Source organism: Callithrix jacchus, chromosome 12, assembly GCF_049354715.1.
Source record: "Callithrix jacchus isolate 240 chromosome 12, calJac240_pri, whole genome shotgun sequence".
Taxonomy (NCBI): Eukaryota; Metazoa; Chordata; class Mammalia; order Primates; family Cebidae; genus Callithrix; species Callithrix jacchus.
Window position 1 is genome coordinate 95,725,633 of NC_133513.1, and position 21,281 is coordinate 95,746,913.

The following is a 21,281-nucleotide window of genomic DNA, read 5'->3' on the forward strand; positions in this document are numbered from 1 at the left end:
GCCGGATCTGGTCTTACTTTGGCCTGGGCATGTCAGAGGGTATCACAACTATTCTATCAGGGGAACTTGTCTGATCCCTGGAGGCTGTTGTTTATTTCCCTCATTAAAGGGGACGAATCCACCTGTCTCCATGGGAAGCTCCAGAGATCTCCCAGAATGGGAGCTGTGTTGCCCTAGAGCAAGAGTTGGCAAGCCATGACTCACAGGGCCAAATCCATCTGCTACCTGGGAGCTCCTGTGCAACTGGGAGCTAAGAATGTTTTTACATTTTTAAAGAGTTGTAAAAAGGAGTAATAGGAATGACAGAGACCCTACCAACATGGCATGCAAAGACTAAAATATTTACTGTCCGATCCTTGACACAAAAAGTCCCCTGCCCTGAAGCAGTGGTTCTTAAGAAGATACATTGGCTGGGTGTGATAGCTCATGCCTGTAATCCCAGCATTTTGGAAGGCTGAGGCAGGCAGATCACCTGAGGTCAGGAGTTCAACACCAGCCTGGCCAGCATGGTGAAACCCCATCTCTACTGAAGATACAAAAATTAGCCAGGCGTGGTGGTGGGCACCTGTAATCCCAGTTACTTGGGGCTGAGACTGGAGAATCACTTGAACCTGGGAGGCGGAGGTTGTGGTAAACTGAGATTGCGCCACTGCACTCCAACCTGGGCGACAGAGCGAGACTGTGTCTCAAACAAACAAAATGCCAAACATGCATCAGAATCAGTTTGCAGGCTTGTTAAAGTACAGATTGCAGGTTCATCACCAGATTCCTAATTCTGCCGGTCTGGACTGGGGCCTGAGAACACGCATTTCTAGTCATTACATGGTGACACTGATTCTGTTAGTCTCAGCATCATACTTGGAGGAGCACTGCTCTAGGGGGAAAGGGCCTCTTCTCCAAGACCAAGGAATTGGCTGCAATTTGGTTTTTCCTTCCGTTTAAAAAAGTTAAAATATAACTTATATGCCATAAACTTAGTCCTTTTCAGGTATATAATTCAGTGGCTTTTAATGTGTTCACAAAGTTGTAGAACCATCACCACTATCTAATTCCAGAATTATTATTTTGAGACAGGATCTCACTCTTACCCAGGTTGGAGTGCAGTGGTGCAATCACTGCTCACTGCAGCCTCAACTTCCTGGTCTCAAGTGATCCTCCTCCTCAACCTCTGGGGTAGCCAGGACTACAGGCTAATTTGATTTTTTGATGGGGGTCTCACTGTGTTGCCCAGGCTGGTCTTGAGCTCATGGCCTTAAGCGATCCTCCCACCTTGGCCTTCCAAAGTATTGGGATTACAGTCATAAGCCACTGCATCTGGCCTCAGAGAACATTTTTGTTAGCCCTAAAAGAGACCCTATACCCATTAGCCGTCCACATTCTCACTACCCACCAGCCCCTCACAATTCACTTCTTGTCTTTAGAGATTTGTCTATTCTATACATTTCATATAAGTGGAGTAATGCACTATGTGGCCCTCTGTGTCTGGCTCCTTAGGATAATGTTCAAGATTCATCCATGTTGTAGCATATGCAATTTGATTTTAGCTGATGTCTGGGCAGAAAAGTCTGTGTCTTTGAGGTAGCTTCCTTAGGACAGGAGACCTGACTTTATTTCCAAAAGCAAATAGGAAAAGAGAAACATTACCAGAGCAAGCAGAGCTTGGGAACAACTCCTGACTGATGTTCTTGCAGAATCTACATTTCCCCTTCCGTCCCCAGATCCTCAAGCCTCCTGCCTTTTCTGTTCTCTTATAGACAACTGCTGTTTTGGAAAAGACTGGAAAGTATGTGGTGGCTATAGTGTTCAGGGACATTCTAAAAAGTGGTCACTCAAACTGTATCTCTGTTTCATTTTGCAACATCTCTTTTCTTTGAGTTGGAGGCTTCGGGATGTTGCATGGGAGGCAGTTAAGTCTACTAAAAGGCCTTGGTGTGGGAAGTGCTAATCCAGACTACGCAGGGGTTAGTGTTTGTCTTATCCAATAGCTTAGTTTGAGCTTTCAGATAAAAGGAGAAAGGGAAGTTGGAGCAAAATCCTGTATTTGCCAAACTGAATTGGGGTTTCTTATTTTATTTTTTGAGACAGAGTCTTGCTCTGTTGCCAGGCGCCAGGCTTGAGTGCAGTGGCGTAATCTCCGCTCACTGCGATCTCTGCCTCCTGGGTTCAAGCAATTCTCCTGCCTCAGCCTCCTGAGTAGCTGGGACTACAGGCGCGTGCCACCATGCCCAGCTAATTTTTGTACTTTTTAGTAGAGACGGGGTTTCACCATGTTGGCCAGGATGGGCTCGATCTCTTCACCTCGTGATCCGTCCGCCTCGGCCTCCCAAAGTGCTGGGATTACAGGCATGAGCCACCGCACCCGGCCGGGGTTTCTTTCTTTTGAGAGAAAGAAGGTCTCACTCTCTTGGCCAGGCTGGAGTACAATAGTATGGTCATGACTCACTGCTGCCTCAGCTTCCTGGAGTCAAGTGATTCTCCTGCCTCAGCCTCCTGAGTAGATGGGACTACAGGTGTGTGCCACTATGCCCGGTTAATTTTTAAATTTTCTGTAGACAGAGCCTCACAATATTTCCCAGGTTGGTCTTGATCTCCTGACCTCAAGTAATCCTCCAACCTTGGCCTCCCAAAGTGTTCGGATTACAGGCGTAAACCACTGCACCCCACCTGTGGTTTCTTATTGATGATGAAAACTAGCCGTTATATGGAAGACATAACTTTTTGAGGCCAGGATTGAGAGACCTTGTGCCATGAAAATAATTTGGTCCTTGCCTAGTATTCAATTTTTACTTCTCCCCTAAGGAGAATAAGGATGGATAAAATTTCTGAGAAACGAGAGATTGGGGCCAGGTGTGGTGACTCATGCCTGTAATCCCAGCACTTTGGGAGGCTGAGGCAGACAGATCACCTGAGGTTGTGAGTTCAAGACCAGCCTGACCCACATGGAGAAACCCCGTCTCTGTTAAAAAAATACAAAATTAGGCTGGGCGCGGTGGCTCAAGCCTGTAATCCCAGCACTTTGGGAGGCTGAGGTGGGTGGATCACGAGGTCAAGAGATCGAGACCATCCTGGTCAACATGGTGAAACCCCATCTCTACTAAAAATACAAAAAATTAGCTGGGCATGGTGGCGTGTGCCTGTAATCCCAGCTACTCAGGAGGCTGAGGCAGGAGAATTTCTTGAACCCAGGAGGCAGAGGTTGCAGTGAGCCGAGATTGCGCCATTGCACTCCAGCCTGGGTAACAAGAGCGAAACTCCATCTCCAAAAAAAAAAGTACAAAATTAGGCTGGGTGCAGTGGCTCACCCCTGTAATCCCAGCACTTTGGGAGGCCAAGGTGGGCGGATCACAAGGTCAGGAGTTCGAGACCAGCCTGACCAACGTGGCAAAACCCTGTCTCTACTAAAAATACAAAAATCAGCCGGGAGTGGTGGTGTGTGCCTATAATCCCAGCTACTCAGGAGTCTGAGGCAAGATAATTGTTTGAACCCGGGAGGCGGAGGTTGTAGTGAGCTAAGATCACACCACTGCACTCCAGCCTAGGCAACAGAGAGACTCTCAAAAAAAAAAAAAAAACAAGAAGAAGAAAAAGAAAAAAGAGATTGGCAGAAATACTTGTTACTTTTTGCAGTACTTGGAAAAGCAGGATCAAGATAGAGGCAGAACTATGGACTTCCTAAGCTGAGGCAAAACTGACTTCACTCTTACCCGTTTCCCATTTTGCCAACACTTAAGCCAAGAACAACTCCCTCTGGGCTCAGATGTGGGCTACACTGGGTCAGGATGTAAAACTGTAAAACACTTTGACAGGTTTTTGAGAGGAAATTGACTGCTACAGTCAACTGGGTTCTTTGTCATGGTTCTTTCTTTGTCCATTTATTTTATTTTCACTGACTTCAAGTGATCTGCCTGCTTCAGCCTCCTGAAGTGCTGGGATTACAGGTGTGAGCCACCATGCCCGGCATTTTTTGTTTTTATTTTTTAGTGGCGAGAGGGTTTTACTATGTTGGTCAGGCTGGTCTTGAACTCCTGACCTGGTGATCTGCCCACCTTGGCCTCCCAAAGTGCTGGGATTACAGGTGTGAGTCACCATGCCCAGCCCCCCCTTTTTTTTATTTTGAGGCAGGGTCTCACTCTTGCCCAGGCTGGAGTACAGTGGCACAATCAAGGCTCACTGCAGCCTCAACCTCCCTACCTCTGGTGATCATCCCACCTCAGCCTCCCAAGTAGCTGGGACTACAAGTGTGCACCACCATGGTCAGCTAATTTGGCTTTTTTTTTTTTTTTTTTTTTTTTTTTTTTGTAGAGACGGTCTTGCTATGCTGCTTAGGCTGGTTTCAAACTCCTGAGCTCAAGGGATCCACCTGCCTCAGCCTCCCGAAGGGTTAGGATTATAAGCATGAGCCACTACACCTGGCTATTGTACCAACATTGATCAAGCTCCTGGTTGAGCCTTGTACGGGATGTTATAGGCTTTAAAAGAAGAAGAAGAAAGACCTGGTATGCTGTACAAAAAGCTGCAAACCAGGCAGGCAGATGTAAATGTTATGAGAATCCAGAAGAAGAAACAAGGAATAGGGGCTGGGAATTTGTAAGCAGGGATCTGTATCTGTAATGTGTAAATGAAGTTACTGGGCAGCTCTTCAGCGGTCCGTGTGAGTGGAATGTGTGGGAAAATGTAGTGGTGAGAAGTGAGATGAGGAGTAGACAGGGATGAGGTCACAGCAAGGATCTCTTTGGGAAGTTTGGACTCTATTCTGTAGGTAGTTGCAGTATTTAAAACAGGAGGCCATGATGTAATAATATTTGGTTTAATGTGGTACAGCTGTGGTGTGTGGCAGAAATTTGAGAGGGAAGAACTGGCTTGCAGAGCAGCAGGGAAGCCATTTGTATTTAACCATAAAGAAGAGCATGGATTGAAGAAATGGATGGTGGATTTCAGAGCAGTTTGTGACGTAGAACCAGAATTTTGTCCATGAAACTTGGGGTGACGGAAGCACTATGCCTCAGATAAAGGTACTGTCTTCTAGGGAATTCAAATTGACCTAAGCTGCTGTTTGGGCAGTTGAGATGAAGAGAGGCATTCTGGTAATGGTGCTGTGCTTCAAGACAAAAGGCATTAAAAGATTTTTACATTGCAATTGTTTTCTTCTTCAGAAGCGCCTGTTTGCCTTTTAGGAATAATTTATTTTCTAACACCTTGAATACCTCTTTTCTTTTTTTGCGGTGGAAAACTGAAAAACTGGTACTTCCGCCACACTCAAGATGGCTACATCAGAAATAGACTTTTCCATCCACCATCTGGATGGCTCCGCCCCCTAATCGAAGCTAGTTCCGCCACTCTCTGCGGGGTGGAACGTATTATACACCTCCTCGCAGCATTCAAGATGGCCCGGCTTCCTCTTACTTTTTATTGGCTGGATTGCTTCGTCTTCAAGAGAAGGCGGGACTTATATTTGATCGACAGCTATCTTGATCAATGGACAAAGGGCAAAGGCCAGTGAGGCTCTGGAACTGGAGAGTCTCCCGCATGTCTGGGAGGGTGTTTTGCGTGGGGCGGGGTGGAGCAGAGCCGGAAGCGGGAGGGGAGAGTCAAACAGGAAAAGAAGGGAAGGAGGAAGAAGAGGGTAGAGGAGGAGAGGGAGGAGGAGGAGGAGGGAGGTGGTGGCGCCGTGGCGGAGGAGCAGGAGCAGGAGGGGGATGGAGAGGAGAAGGCTCCTGGGTGGCATGGCGCTCCTGCTCCTCCAGGCGCTGCCCAGCCCCTTGTCAGCCAGGGCTGAACCCCCGCAGGTAAGGGGGAGGGGGCGTCTGGGCCATGCTGGGGCCTGGGGGTCGTCGAGGCCTGGCTGGAGGGGTCTGAAGGAGTGTTGTTGCCAAGAATTGAGGGGTCCCGAGAGGGCGTCTGTGCCTGGCGTGGACAGGATCTAAAGGGGCGTCGGTGTTTAGCTGAGGGACACCTGTGACAGTTTTGGTGTCAAGGAGGTGGCAGAGGCGATGCCAAGCGAGTGAGGGGCCTTTGAGACGCCAGGTTGGTTAGGTGGGCTGGGGTGACTGTGGCTGGATAGCGGTAGCAAGCTGGGGATGTGGGCCTTATTCCTGTCCCCCTGTGGAGCAGGTGTCCCAGGCAGCAATGCAGTGTGTATGTCTGTGTGTACGGGTACACAGGCTATTGAGTTGGCCTGTGAGGGAAGGGATCCTGAGAGGGTGTGCTTTCAGGATGCACTGGGGAGAGTTCCGAGGGCATCTTGGAATGCCTTTAAAAAAAAAAAAAATTACTATGTTCTTGGGAGAGACTTGGCCCCATTTTTAAATCTGTAAGCCATGGCACCCTTGGTTGGAGGCAGGACTCTTGGAAGGCAGGTGGGATGAAACAGAGGGGAACCCCTTAGGAGGAGGGGCACAGTTGAGCTGTATGTAGCAAGCTCTTGCTGTTAGGCTGGCTGGCCTGGGAGAGCAAGTCACAGATGCTGATGTGAGCCAGCTCAGGGCTTTTGACCAGAGGGTGGTTCTGATGCCATTATGGGCAGCAAATGGAGCACCCCAGCTTTTCTTGCTGGGTGGCTTGCTCTTTATCCAGGCAGAGAAGCTTGCTTGTGCTGATTCCAGCTCCAGCTGGCATTTCGAAACCCTAATGGGAGCGTTCTCCTGGTGCCAAGTTGGGTGGGGTGCAGTGGGGGAAATCACCCCTCCTTCTTTGCATTTGGCAGAGCTTTACCATTCTTTTTTCACTTTCTGTTCCTTTTCCCGTTTTTCCCCTATGCACACATAGACACGGCATAATGGCAAAGTCTCTACAACTTAGCGTTTGAAATTCTGTTGTGAACAAGAGCAGGAACTGAGTGCCAGCAAAAATACTTATCTTTTCCCTAGGAGTTTTAGAGCTGCCTTTTCACAAATACATCTTGTTTTGCCCATTATCCTCTTTAAAAATATTGATTTTTAAATAAATAAGTTGAAATTCACATGGCAAAAGCCATTTTAAAGTGAATAATTCAGTGGCATTTAGTACACCTGTAATGTTGTATAACCACCACCTTTATCTAGTTCCAAAACAGAACACCCCATCCCTACTAAGCAGTTACTCTCTGTCCTCTTCTTCCCCCAACCCCTGGCAACCACCAATCTGCTTTCAGTCTCTGGATTTATCTCTGCTGGATATTTTATATAAATGGGATTCTACAATATGTGGTCTTTGTGCCTAGTTTCCCTCACTTAGCCTAATGTTCTTAAGGTTCATCCACACTGTAGCATGTACCAGCACTTCATTCCTTTTTATGACCGAGTAACATTCCGTTGTATGTATATATCAGTATTTATGCATTGAAGTGTCTAATTTTCCTCAGGATATGTTTATGTATACTAGGAATGGAGCTCGTTTTCTAGCCCAGTGTATTCCCTTTTCTAGGAAATACTTGTTTTTCCAGTGGAAATTATAAACTGACAGGAGAAATACATTTTCTTTGTTTACTAGAAAAGTTATAGCCCAGCTGGGCTTTCCACCACTTTGGGAGGCTGAGGTGGGCGGATCACCTGAGGTAGGAGTTTGAGACAGGCCAGACCAACATGGAGAAACCATGTCTCTATTAAAAATACAAAATTAGCCCAGCATGGTGGTGGGTACCTGCAATCCCAGCTAGTCAGGAGGCTGAGGTAGGAGAATCTCTTAAACCTGGGAGGCGGAGGTTGCAGTGAACCGAGATTGTGCCATTGCACTCCAGCCCGGGAGACACTGTGAGACTCCGTCTCAAAAAAAAGGCTGGGTGTGGTGGTTCATGCCTGTAATCCCAGCACTTTGGGAGGCCAAGGCAGGTGGATCACGAGGTCACTCCTGACCATCCTGACTCGAGACCATCCTGGCTATCACAGTGAAACCCCATCTCTACTAAAAATACAAAAAATTAGCCAGACGTGGTGGCACGAGCCTGTAGTCCCAGCTACTTGGGAGGCTCAGGCAGGAGAATCGCTTAAACCCAGGAGGCAGAGGTTTCAGTGAGCTGAGATGTGCCATTGTACTCCAGCCTGGTGACAGAGCAAGACTACATATAGGTACTGACAACAAAATATAGGATATATGAAATACAGAAATTACTTTTCCTTTGCACATATCTGTTTCTGTATCTCAAAAAGGCTGTTCCCAATAATCAATAAATAACATAGCTAGAGGGTTGATTTAGGAATGTCAGAGCCTTTGGAGGAGGCCTGGTCAACGATAGGAACTAGATTCACTTTTTCAGCAAGGGGGATGGTAGAATGTGGAGGTTCCTACCAGGTCATGGAGCCCAGGAGGTATTGTGAAGATGTGGAAGGTGACTGTTAATGTTAGACACTTATTGCAGTTTTCTCTCTTACATCTCTGGCACTTCTAATACTTAATTTTGGGCACAGGTGGCTTTTGTACTTTGTTCCATTTGGATGAATGCTAGCACTGACCAACAGCTGTTACGTGGTTACAATTCCTGAAGGGAAGGGAAAGTTTTTGTAGTGAACAGTGGCCCTCTTCCTAACCAACCACCCCTCCCCCGCCACATACCCTCATCCCGACACTCCCCATACACTCCCACCCCCCACCTTATACCCTTGTCTCTTTCTGTTCCAGAATACTAGATATCTATAGTGAGATTTCCTTTTTGAATTTTTAACCTTTGAAATGCAAGGCACTATATAATTATTAACCCTGAATCCACCACAATTTAGTCAATGTAGTTTGTAGTTTTCTGGTTTTTTTTCGGGGGAGGGGGAAGGGGTTGCTTGTACAAATCAGTAAGGGAAAAAACAAATTCCAAGGCCATTTTGGCACAGGACATAGTGCAAGTACTCTCCTTAATTCAACAGCGAAGTCCAGCTAACTTTGAATTCCAGAGGACTTACTGTACTCATTCTGTATTGAAAAGGGTATTGGCACCTTATTGCATTTCTCCCATGAAATTGATCTACTTAGTAAAATCTTTTTTTTACGTACACATTGACTATCAGAAGCAAATGATGTTAGGCAACTCAGTTTCCCTGTTACCGGCTCTGCACTGGAACAGCCGTTTCTTGTCATGCAGGCAGGCCCTGGAAAGTTCATCAGCTCGTTCATTCTATGGTTAGGAACTTAGACTTAACTCCCCTACAGATTAGGACACTACAACTCACAGACATGAGTCCTTAAATCTGTAAAGAGTGGAAAAACAGTAGAGGCTCCAAACATTAAGCCTCCACCAGCCTTGGCATTTGTTTCCTCCAGTTAGATTATGATTGGGATACATAGAGCTGCTTTTGGTTGTTTAGATTTAACCAGAATCTTTGTTTTTGTTTTTGTTTTTGTTTTTTTTTTCGAGATGGGGTCTCATGCTGTTGTCCAGACTGGAGCACAGTGGCGTGATGGGATCTCGGCTCACTGCAGCCTCAACCTTCCAGGCTCAAGCGAGCCTCCCGCCTCAGCCTCCTGAGTAGCTGGGACTGCAGGTTCATGCCACCATGCCCTGCTAATTTTGTATTTTTTTGTAGAGATGGGGTTTCTCCATGTTGCCCAATCTGGTCTCCAACTCCTGGGCTCAAGCAATCTGCCCATCTCAGCCTCCCAGAGTGTTGGTATAACAGGCGTGAGCCACTGCGCCCAGCCTAAACAGTCTAATTTGACTGTGTTATTTAAAATAAAGTTTTAGTAGAAATGTCTTTTTCCATAGAGTGACTCAGACAATGGTTTAGGCACAAATTCTAGGAATGCAGTTCTTCCCTTTCCTTTGCCAAGCTTAAAGCTTTGAGTTGGATGGGAGGGGCTCAGTTCCTGCTGTTTTTTTCCCACCTAACTCTCGGTGGTCTACCCTTTGGCCCCACCTCATCTTTACTCACCTCTGTTGCCCAGTTTTCAGTCTGGAAGCTCTACTCCATTCTCCTTTCTTAAAAATGTATTTCAGAGCCATCACCATCGTACCTTTTTGTACAGTAGTGGGATGCGAGACTTCCAGATTCTAATCCGCTTTACCTCACCTTCTTAGTGCATTTGATATACTAAAGTGTAAAATCAACACCTTGAGTTTCTGTAAACTCTTTCAGTGGAATTCAGTAGGCTTCAAAGAATGAACGTTGACTGACATTTCTACTCTTTGCAGCAGCCTATTATTGCTAGGCTCTGGGAACCATCAAATGAGTACAGAATCCCTGTTTCCCAGGAGCTAGTAATCTTGTGGCGAGGACATAGCACACACAGTGAATTGTAATCCAGAGGTTTTGCTGAAATGGAAGAGTACAAACAACGAACTGTCGGAGCAACTGATTCTGCTAAGGTCAGAGGAAGATGGGGTGCTAGGAAGAGCTTCATTCAGGAAAAGGCATTTGTTCAGGTTGATAAGGATGAGTAGAATATCTGTGGACCAGGAAGTAGAGAAGTGGATTCCAGTGTGGAAGAATGAAAGGGAGAGTGTGTTTGGAGGTGGCGTGTACTCTGTGGCAGAAGCTTTGTATGTGGATGTAGAGGAGTGTGGAAGTGGGGGAGGCTTGAAAGGGAGGCTGTTGTCCCATGGTTAGGAGGCCTTTTATCCACTCATCTAAGGCTGCATCATCTAGTAGAACTTTCTGTGATGCTGGAAATGATCTCTCTATGTGCCGTTCAGTTCAGTAGCCACTTAGCCAGGTGGCTACTAAGCATTTGAAATGTGGCTAGGATAACAGAAACTGAATTTTTAACCATATTTAATATTTATTTATTTACATATTTTTATTTTTCAGAGACAGGATCTTCCTCTGTTTCCCATTGAGTTTCTGTAGCTGGAATGCAGTGGTGTAGTCATAGCTCACTGCAGCTTTGAACTCCTGGGCTCAAGCGATCCTTCCACCTCAGCCTGCCAAGGAGCTAGGATTGTAGGTGCATGCCACCACACCTGGCCCTATATATATATTTTTTTTCTTTCTTTTTCTTTTTTTTTTAGATGGAGTCTTGCTCTGTCTCCAGGCTGGAGTGCAGTGGCGTAATCTTGGCTTGCTGCAACCTCCGTCTCCTGGGTTCAAGCGATTCCACTGCCTCAGCCTCCTGAGTAGCTGGGACTAAGGTGCGCACCATCATGCCCAACTAATTTTTTGTATTTTAGTAGAGATGGGATTTCACCATGTCCAGGATGGTCTTGATCTCCTGATCTCGTGATCCACCCTCTTCAGCCTCTCAAAGTGCTGGAATTACAGGCATGAGTCACTGTGCCTGGCCTTTTTTTTCCCTCTCTTCTAAAAAAATTTTTGGCCGGGCGAGGTGGCTCACGCCTATAATCCCAGCGCTTTGGGAGGCCAAGGTGGGTGGATTGCTGAGGTCAGGAGTTTGAGACTAGCCTGGCCAACATGGTGAATGAAACACCCTCTCTACTAAAAATACAAATAGCCAGGCATGGTGGCAGGGGCCTGTAATCTCAGCTACTCGGGAGGCTGAGTCAAGAGAATTGCTGAAACGGGAGGCAGAGGTTGCAGTGAGCCAAGATTGCGCCACTGCACTCCAGCCTGGGTGACAGAGTGGGACTCTGTCTCAAAAAAAAAAAAAATTAATTAAAAAAATAGAGATGGGGGTCTCACCATGTTGCCCAGGTTGGTCTAGAACTCCTTGGGCTCAAGTGATCCTTGCATCTTGGCTTCCCAGTGTGGATTATAGGTGTGAACCACCACACCTGGCCTAATTTTTTTTTTTTTAGGCATGAGCCACCACACCTGGCTCTTGTGATATTTACTTTTAATAATTTAAACTAAATAGCTGGATGTAGCTAATGACTACGTATTAGAGGATGTAACAGCTTTCCAGAGTGGGGGTTTGGTACAGTCAAACATGGTGGTCATGCCATGGGCTCCGGGGTCAGACCACCTGAGCTCCAAACTTGATACTGTCCATGAGCAACTTACGTAACCTCTTTGTGCCTCAGCTTCCTCATCAAAATGGGAATTGTACTAGTGTGGGGTTGTCATGAGGTGAAAAGACGTAAATATATGTAAAGCTCTTGGAATACACTCAACGACTATTAAGTATAATAATAATGATCACCATTATTGTTATGGCAGTCCTCAGAGAGTATTATGGTTTGTGAGTTAGTATCAGCCCCTAGAGTGACTTCAGGAACTGAGATCTGGAGATTTTGGAAATGATTTTCTTGATTCTGTTCTATGTCTGAATGGAGGTTAGGGGCAATTTTGTCCTCCAGAGGACATTAGTCAGTGTCACAGCTTGGGAGTGCCACTGGCATCGAGTGGGTGGAGGCCGGGGATGCTGCTTAACATGCTGCAGTGCTCAGGACAGCCTCCCATGACAGAGACTTGTTCAGCCCAGAATGTCAGTAGTGCTGAGGCGGAGAAATCCTGGCTTAGTGGGACCTGCTGTGGCCCTACCAGATCCTGTTCATTATGACAGAGCCTGGGGTCAGCCTTCTTGCAAGAACAACATAGCATTGTGAAGTGTATGAAGTAACCTTGGACAGGTTTTCGGTTGGACAGTCTGAAGCTTTGATATGCTGAATCTCACCTCCTTTCAGGTTTGTTGATGTATGCGATCAGTCAGCTCTGTCTTGTCAGCCAACATCAAACATGTTGAAAAAAGCACATTTTTTTTTTTGGTCTGTGATTCAGTAAGCAGGTGAGCCTCCCTTATTTACCCCATCTTGAACTTTCTCTCCTCTCGCTTTGATCTGCCCTGTGGTTTTAAGAACATGATTTGCTTTGGTCCCAGTGAACGCCTGATGGTCAGTTATTTTCTCAGAGTCTTCCATAGTCCTGTAACCAATCTGAACTGAGTCATGTTCTTAGAACTTTTTCCTTTCCCCATTCCAAGTCCTGGCTCTACTCTGATTTTCAGCCTCAGGAACGTTGGTTTGCTCTCACGCACACTTAGCCTGTGGAAACCATTAGGTGTTCTCAGGGTCTGCTGCAAGAGAAGCTAAGTGTCCTGGACCTCAGAGTCGCTCCATCTCGAGGAGAGTCCTCTTTTCAGGCCCCCAGGAGGCAGCTCATCTGTGGATGTTTGAGCTAGCAGGTCTTTGTGGATGCCATGGGCATCTTGCATGAATGACTTTGGATTCAAAACTTCACCTGTCTTTTGAATGCCTGTCCACCCATACCCTTGAGAGGACCTCTTCCTTTCCTGCTGCCAACTATTAGGACTAACACTTGGGAGATCATCAGGTTCCAAGTGGTAGAATGGCTTGGGTTGATTCCTTGCTCTTACTACCCCAGTCATGGATACCACCAGGGCCGCTGATCCCACTGTAACTGCACAGCCATTAAGAGCAGCCGCTGAGTGATGGATTCTCCTGCCTTCGCCTCCCAAGTAGCTAGGACTACAGGCACACACTACAGCAACAGAGGGTCCTGGGGTCTTGGTGACCTGTCTCCTTGGTGGCATACAGTAGAAAGGCTGAGGTCTGGTCTGTGGGTACCTCCCTTTTGAACCATCCTTTTCAGTTCCACTAGGTGGAGCAAAGTCTGGACTGAAAACTACATGCTATATGGAAACCACAAACAAAGAAACACAAATAAATCCAGAACATTGCAACCTGGGAGGTCAGGGAAGGGGGAGCAAATCCCATTCCATTGAATGTTAAGGCTTATTGATACAATTCTGCCCTTTCCTGATCTGGGGATTAAGTAGGTCATCCTCTCAGACTTGTAGATTGCCCATCTTGCATGGTCTGAGTTTTTGGGATATGCTTGCTTATTCAGTTACATTCCCATAGCTTGATTTATTTACTTTTGGTTTTCTCCTTTCCACACTTTCTTCTGTGGGAAATCAGAGGAGCTGTGTATCTTCTGCTCCTGGTTCGGTCGTCCTCTTGGTCCAAAGCTAAGTTTTGATTCAAGATCTCAGGTGTTTTAAATAATTTAACTTAAACATCTTTGGAAGAGGTAAAAATAAATATAAGATGTTACAAGAATATTTGTGGCTTGGAAGGGTGGGTTCTAGAGTGGAGAGTTACAAAAACATGTCTGTTTTGATTTTTAAATATCTCTCAAGGCAGATGTTATGTTGTAACGCTTTTATTACACATTCTTTGAGATCAAAGGCGTGCATTCATGGAGAAAATATTCCTGTTTTTCAAAATTCTACATGTTGCTTTTTGGTTTGCCATTTCCTAATTTATTTTCTTCATTTAAAATCCCACTTGGCAGTTTCATGAAACACAGAAACAGCAAGCAAAAAAGCCACAGCTTAGTTTATTGATCAGAGTTAAGTATTTTTCTCTCTTAGTGGTTCATTTGGGAGAAGAAATTACTATTTGTCTTTCTACACCAGGATGTTGGGATGTTGTAGCCCTTTGGAAGTTGAATACAGAGTTGAGTAGTGAGTTCATCCTGCTTGTTTCTTTCTTTTCCCTTGGATAATCTGTCTTTAAGTTTTACAGATCCCTTTGCTACATTTGGGAGGGGGTAAGGAGCATAAAACCTACCCCAGTGTGATTTGGCACAGTTCTGCTATGGCTGACTTTCCATTTTTCTTCCTTAGAGCTGATTGCTGCTTTTCTTTGAGCTTTAAAATACCTTTCACCCCTTTTTTTATGAGACAAAGTCTTGCTCTTTTGCCCAAGCTGGAGGGCAGTGGTGTGATCTCAGCTCACTGCAACCTCTGCCTCCTGGGTTCAAGCGATTCTCCTGCCTCAGCCTCCCAGGTAGCTGGGACTACAAGCCCGGCTAATTTTTGTATTTTTAGTAGAGACAGGGTTTCACTATGTTGGCTAGGCTGTTGTCGAACTCCTGACCTTGTGATCTGCCTGCCTCAGCCTCCCAAAGTGCTGGGATTACAGGTGTGAGCCACCTTGCATGTCCCTACCTTTTCATTTTTTTTTCTTTTTTTTTTAGAGAGAGAGTCTTGCTGTGCTGCCCAGGCTGGAGTACAGTGGCACAATTATAGCTCACTGCAGCTTCGAACTCCTAGGCTCAAGCAATTCTCCTGCTTCTGCCTCCCAAGTAGCTAGGACTACAGGCATACCCTACACTGTCCAGCTGATTTTGTTTTATTTTTTGTAGAGATAGGGCCTTGCTGTGTTCCCCAGGCTAGAGTACAGTGGTGATTCACAGGCATAATCATAGTGCACGGCAGCTTTGAATCCCTGGCCTCAAGTGTTCCTTCTGCCTTAGCCCCCTGAGTAGCTACGACTATTACTTCTTTTTTTTTTTGAGATGGAGTTTTGCTCTGTTGTCCAGGCTGAAGTGCAGTGGCACGATCTCGGCTCACTGCAACTTCTACCTCCTAGGTACAAGCAATTATTCTGCTTCAGCTCCCTGAGTAGCTGGGATTACAGGCCTGCACTACTATGCCTGGCTGATGTTTGTATTTTTAGTGGAGACGGGGTTTCACCATGTTGGCTAGGCTCATCTTAAACTCCTGAGCTGAAATGATCCACCCACCTCGGCCTCCCAAAGTGTTGGGATTACAGGTGCGAGCCACTGTGCCTGGCCTACATCCTTTCTTTCTTTCTTTCTTTTTGGGGTAGAGTCTCACTCTTGTTGCCCAGGCTGGGGTGCAGTGGCACGATCTCAGCTCATTGCAACCTCCACCTCCCAGGTTCAAGCGATTCTATTGCCTCAGCCTCCCGAGTGGCTGGGATTACGGCATGTGCTACCACGCCTGGCTCATTTTGCATTTTTAGTAGAGACGGGCTTTCTCCATATTGGTCAGGCTGGTCTCGAGCTCCTGAGCTCAAATGATCTGCCTGCCTCAGCCTCCCAAAGTGCTGAGATTACAGGTGTGAGCCACTGTGCCCAGCCTACATCCTTTTTTAATTACACAAAACAACACATGCTCATAACAATGTTAAATAATATAAAAATTCGGCCGGGCGCGGTGGCTCACGCCTGTAGTCCCAGCACTTTGGGAGGCCGAGGCGGGTGGATCACGAGGTCAAGAGATCGAGACCATCCTGGTCAACATGGTGAAACCCCGTCTCTACTAAAAACACAAAAAAATTAGCTGGGTGTGGTGGTGCGCTCCTATAATCCCAGCTACTCGGGAGGCTGAGGCAGGAGAATTGCCTGAACCCAGGAGGCGGAGGTTGCGGTGAGCCGAGATTGCGCCATTGCACTCCAGCCTGGGTAACGAGAGCGAAACTCCGTCTCAAAAAAAAAAATGTGTATATATATATAAAAATTCAGAAATGTTTAGAGTAGAAAGTGAAAGTTTGTGATTTGGTATGCATTTCTGGTGGTTTTTCTGCTTATGCTGTATATTCATAGATATACTAATATTCATATATAAACAACTTATACATATATAAACAACCATAAATTGTTTTGTACAGGTAGGGTTCTTTATTTGTTTTAAAAGCAAAAATCGGGCCAGGTGTGGTGGCTTATACTTGTAATCCCAGTACTGTGGGAGGCTGAGGTGGGCGGATCACCTGAGGTCAGGAGTTCGACACCAGCCTGGCCAACATGGTGAAACCTCGTCTCTACTAAATATACAAAAATTAGATGGGTGTGGTGGCACACAGCTTTCTTCCCAGCTACTCAGGAGGCTGAGGCAGGAGAATCACTTGAACCCTGAAGGCAGAGGTTGCTGTGAGCTGAGATCATGACACTGCACTCCAGCTTGGGCGACAGAGCAAGACTCTGTCTTGGAAAAAAAAAAATGTATACTACATTTATAATGTAGTATTTTACAACATGCATTTTTTTTTAACCTTCACATACTGTGGACTAATTTCCATATTGTAGATACTCCTCTGATTTCTTAAAATGCCTGTATACTTTTGCTTTATGCCATAATTTATTTAACCACTTCTCCATGGTTAATGGAGTTTTTGCCATTTCACACAGTGCTATGTTGAACATTGTTTTACTTATTTCTTTTTGCAATTGTGCTAGATTCCTGAATGTGGAACCGAGGATTGTGTACGCTTAAAGGCTGGAGTAGATACTGCCAATGTTCCCCAGTGTGGTTGTATCAGTTTACATTCACATCAATAGGATCTGCAGGCTGGGTGCACTGGCTCACACCTGTAATCCCAGCATTTTGGGAGACTGAGGTGGACAGATTGCTTGAGGCTAGGAGTTAAGAGACCAGCCTGGGCAACAAAGTGAGAGTCCATCTATATAAAAAATTTAAAAATTAGCTGGATGGCCGGGTACGGTGGGTCACGCTCATAATCCCAGCACTTTGGGAGGCTGTGGCAGATGGATCACAAGTTCAAGAGATCGAGACCATCTTGGTCAACATGGTGAAACCCCATGTCTACTAAAATTACAAAAAATTAGCTGGGCATGGTGACACATGGCTGCTACTTGGGAGGCTGAGGTCAGAGAATCTCTTGAGCCCGAGAGGTTGAGGCTGCAGTGAGCCCAGATCATGCCACTCTACTCCAGCATGGGCTACAGAGGGAGACTCTGGCTAAAACAAAACAGCCTATTGGTCTCTATTTTGCTGAGCTTCCAGTCTCTTCCCTGTCTGCAATCTGTAGCTCTGTTTACTGTGAGACAGGATTTACCCGAAAGCAAGGAGCTGTGGGGTGAGGGGTGGGGTAGCAATGCCTGCCCAGGTGTTAAAGTAAATGGTTTGTGATGCTCTGGAAGATGTTAGGCAGGTGGCTGTTGCTGTATGGCACACAAGTCTAATTGTGTGCTTGGTCAACTACATTTGAATGGTGGTCATTCTAAAAGTAGGGACACTTGGAAGTAGAGTTGTTAAGAGTGCAGTCATGCTGGGCGCAGTGGCTCATGCCTGTAATCCCAGCACTTTGGGAGGTTGAGGCAGGCGGATTACCTCAGGTCAGGAGTTCGAGACCAGCCTGACCAACATGGTGAAATCCTTTCTCTACTAAAACTACAAAATTAGCTGGGCATGGTGGCGCATTCCTGTAATCCCAGCTATTTGGGGAGGCTGAGGCAGGAGAATTGCTTGAACCCGGGAGGTGGAGGTTGCAGTGAGCCGAGATCATGCCATTGCACTCCAGCCTGGGCAACAAGAACAAAAACCTCTTGTCTCCAAAAAAAAAAAAAAAAAAAAAAAAGTGCAGTCAGGAGTCTGAAGGCCTGCACCTGAGGTGCACACCTGCCCTCACTGTCCGCATGGGCTTGAGCTAGTTAGTTAACTTGGTTTCCTCATGTGTAAAATGGGGGATAATAGCACCTCACTTAGAGCTTTATTATCAGAGTTAATTGAGTTAATGCTTATAAAACAGAGCATGCCTGCCACATAGTAAGCACTTGAGGCTGGGTGCAGTGGCTCATGCCTGTAATCCCAGTGCTTTGGGAGGCCGAGGCTGGTGAATCACTTGAGACCAGGAGTTCGAGACCAGCCTGGACAACATGGTGAAACCCCATCTCTACCAAAAATACAAAAAAATTAGCTGGGCATGGTGACGCAGGCCTGTAGTCCCAGCTGCTTGGGAGGCTAAGCACAAGAATTGCTTGAACCTAGGAGGCAGAGGTTGCAGTGAGCCAAGATGGCACCACTGCATCCATCCTGGGCAACAGAGTGAGACTGTGTCTCAAACAGACGCTTGGTGTTAGCCTTTTTTCTTTTCTTTCTTTTTTTTTTAACATCTGGGAAAGCCATAGGGTGTCTCTGTTCTCTTACTGATCCAAGATTTGATTCCATTGGAAAAAATTTATCTATTAACTCCTAGTGCAAAGGCATGTGACTCACTTTCAGTATCATCAGGCTTGGCAGTCAGATGAGAGGTACTTTTGTAGCAATTGCTTCCTTTTTTTTTTTTTTGAGGTGGAGTCTCTTTCTGTCACCCAGGCTGGAGTACAGTGGTGCAATCTTGGCTCACTGCAACCTCCACCTCCTGGGTTCAAGCCTCCTGCCTCAGCCTCCTGAGTAGCTGGGATTACAGGTGCACACTGTCATGCCCAGCTAATTTCTGTATTTTTAGTAGAGATGGGGTTTCACCATGTTGATCAGGCTGGTCTCAAACTGCTGACCTCGTGATCTGCCCACCTCGACCTCCCAAAGTGCTGGGATTACAGAGTGAGCCACTGCATCCGGCCAGCAATTGCTTTCTTTCTTTCTTTTTTTTTTTTGCGGGGGGGAGTTGGAGTTTTGCTCTTTTGCCCAGGCTGGAGTGCAGTGGCGTGATCTCAGCTCACTGCAACCTCTGCCTCGTGGGTTTAAGAGATTCTCCTGCCTCAGCCTTTGGGGTAGCTGGGATTACAGGCATGCACCACCATGCCTGGCTAATTTTTGTATTTTTAGTAGAGACAGGATTTTGCCATGTTGGCCAGGCTGGTCTGGAGTGCCTGACCTCAGGTGATCCACCCACCTCGGCCTCCCAAAGTGCTGGGGCTACAGGCGTAAGCCACTGCGCCCAGCCAGCAATTGCTTTCTAATAATGACGTGTGAAATTATTTTATATTCTTAGAGCAGGTAAGTTAGAATATACACTTAACATTTTTTTTTTGGTACTGTCATAGTTCATTGCAGCCCTGAACTCCTGGGCTAAAGTTGTCCTCCCACCTCAGACTCCTGAGTAGCTGGAGCTACAGGAAGGCACCGCTGCTCCTGCTATTTATTTACTTACTTACTTACTTACAGACTCTTGCTCTGTTGCCCAGGCTGGTGTGCAGTGGTGCAATCTTAGTTCATTGCAGTCTGCCTCCTGGGCTCAAACAATTCTCGGGCCTCAGCCCCCTGAGTAGCTGGGATTATGAGCGCTTGCCACCACACCCAGTTAATTTTTTTTTTGTATTTTTAGTAGAGATAAAGTTTTGCCATGTTGGCCAGGCTGGTCTGAAACTCCTGGCCTCAATGATCTGTCCATCTCAGCCTCCCAAAGTGCTGGGTTTATAGGTGTAAGCCACTACAGCCAGCCCGATTTTTAAATTTTTTATAGAGACAGGGTCTTCTGTGTTGCCCAGTCTGGTCTTGAATTGCTGGCCTCAAGTGCTTCTGCCTCAGTATCCCATAGCTGGGATTACAGGCACAAGTCACCGCACCAAGCGATACTATTATTCTTGTTTGCACATCATTGTGCCCTTCAGTGAGAAGAGTGTTGGGGTCACCACCAGTGCAGACGGGTGCTGTTTGTCAGGTGTGGGGGTCGTCACCCATCTTGCCCACAGGGCTAGACCACATGTGACTCTGTCTGCTCTCATGCATGATACTTTACTGCAGAGATGGGGATCCTTGACTCTTGTCCCCAACCTCCACTTGGCATTTTCAATTCTGAGGGGAATATTGTTTCTGAGGCTTTTTTTTTTTTGGATACAGGGGTCTGTCTGTGTCACCCAGTCTAGAGTGCAGTGGCATGATCATAGTTCTTGGCAGTCGGACCTCCTGAGTTCAAGCGAGCCTCCCACCTTAGCCTCCTGAGTAGCTGGGACTACAGGCGGGTACCGTCATGCCTAGCTAATATCTGCATTTTTAGTAGAGACGGAGTTTCACCATTTTGGCCAGGCTGGTCTCGAACCCCGGACCTCAAGTGGTGTGCCTTCCTTGGCCTCCCAAAGTGCTGAGATTACAGCATGAGCCACTGTGCCTTGCTACCTTTTTTTAAATAACAGTTTTATTAAGATCTAATTCACAGACCATAACATTAATCATTTTCAAGGGTATAATTAAGTGGTTTTTAGTATATCCACAAGGTGGGCCACCATCATCATTATCTTAACTTCAGAATATTTTCATCACTCCAAAAAGAAACCTTATAGCCATTAGCATTCATTCCCCTTATTTTCCTCCCTCCATTCCCTGGCAGCCACTAACCTACTTCCTGTTTCTATGGATTTGTCTGTTTTGGACATTTCGTGTAGATGGAACCATACACCATGTGGTCTTTATGACTGGTTTTGTTTACTTAGCATAATGTTTTCAAGGTGCATCCATTTTGCAGCATGTATCAATGCTTCAGACCTTTTTATGATCAATTTATACTCCATTTTATAGATATACTCCGTTTTATTTATTCATCAATTCATGAACATTTAAGCTGTTTCCACTTTGGGACTAATAATATGAATAATGCTGCTGTGAACATTGGTGTACAACTTTTGTTTTGGTTTTAAAGATGGGGCGTCTCACTGTATTGCCCAGGCTGGGGAGTAAGCTATTCACAGGCAAGATCATAGCTCACTGCAGCCTCAAACTCCTGGGCTCAAGTGAATCCTCCTGCCTCAGCCTCCTGAGTAGCTGTGACTATAGGCACACACCACTGTGCCTGGCTTGGTGTATGTGTTTTTATGTGGATTTGTTTTTCATTATCTTGGGAGTATACCTGGGAGTGGAATTGCTGGGTTATTTGGTAACTTGATGTTTAACTTTTTGAGAGACTGCCAGACTTTTCTGAAGCAACTACACCATTTTATAGTCCCATCAGCAATGTATGAGAGTTCCAATTTCTCCAACAC

General features: G+C 46.1%; 1 protein-coding gene across 1 annotated transcript in view; it reads left to right on the forward strand.

The window, feature by feature from the left end:
• The first annotated feature begins 5,625 nt into the window (after positions 1–5,625).
• The window catches only part of WBP1L (WW domain binding protein 1 like), a 77,330-nt gene continuing 61,674 nt past the window's right edge, over positions 5,626–21,281 (forward strand). The window contains exon 1 of the mRNA XM_002756564.6: positions 5,626–5,786. Coding sequence (XP_002756610.1) covers positions 5,697–5,786 — 90 coding nt within the window. The 5' untranslated portion in view covers positions 5,626–5,696. The remainder of the gene's footprint in view (positions 5,787–21,281) is intronic.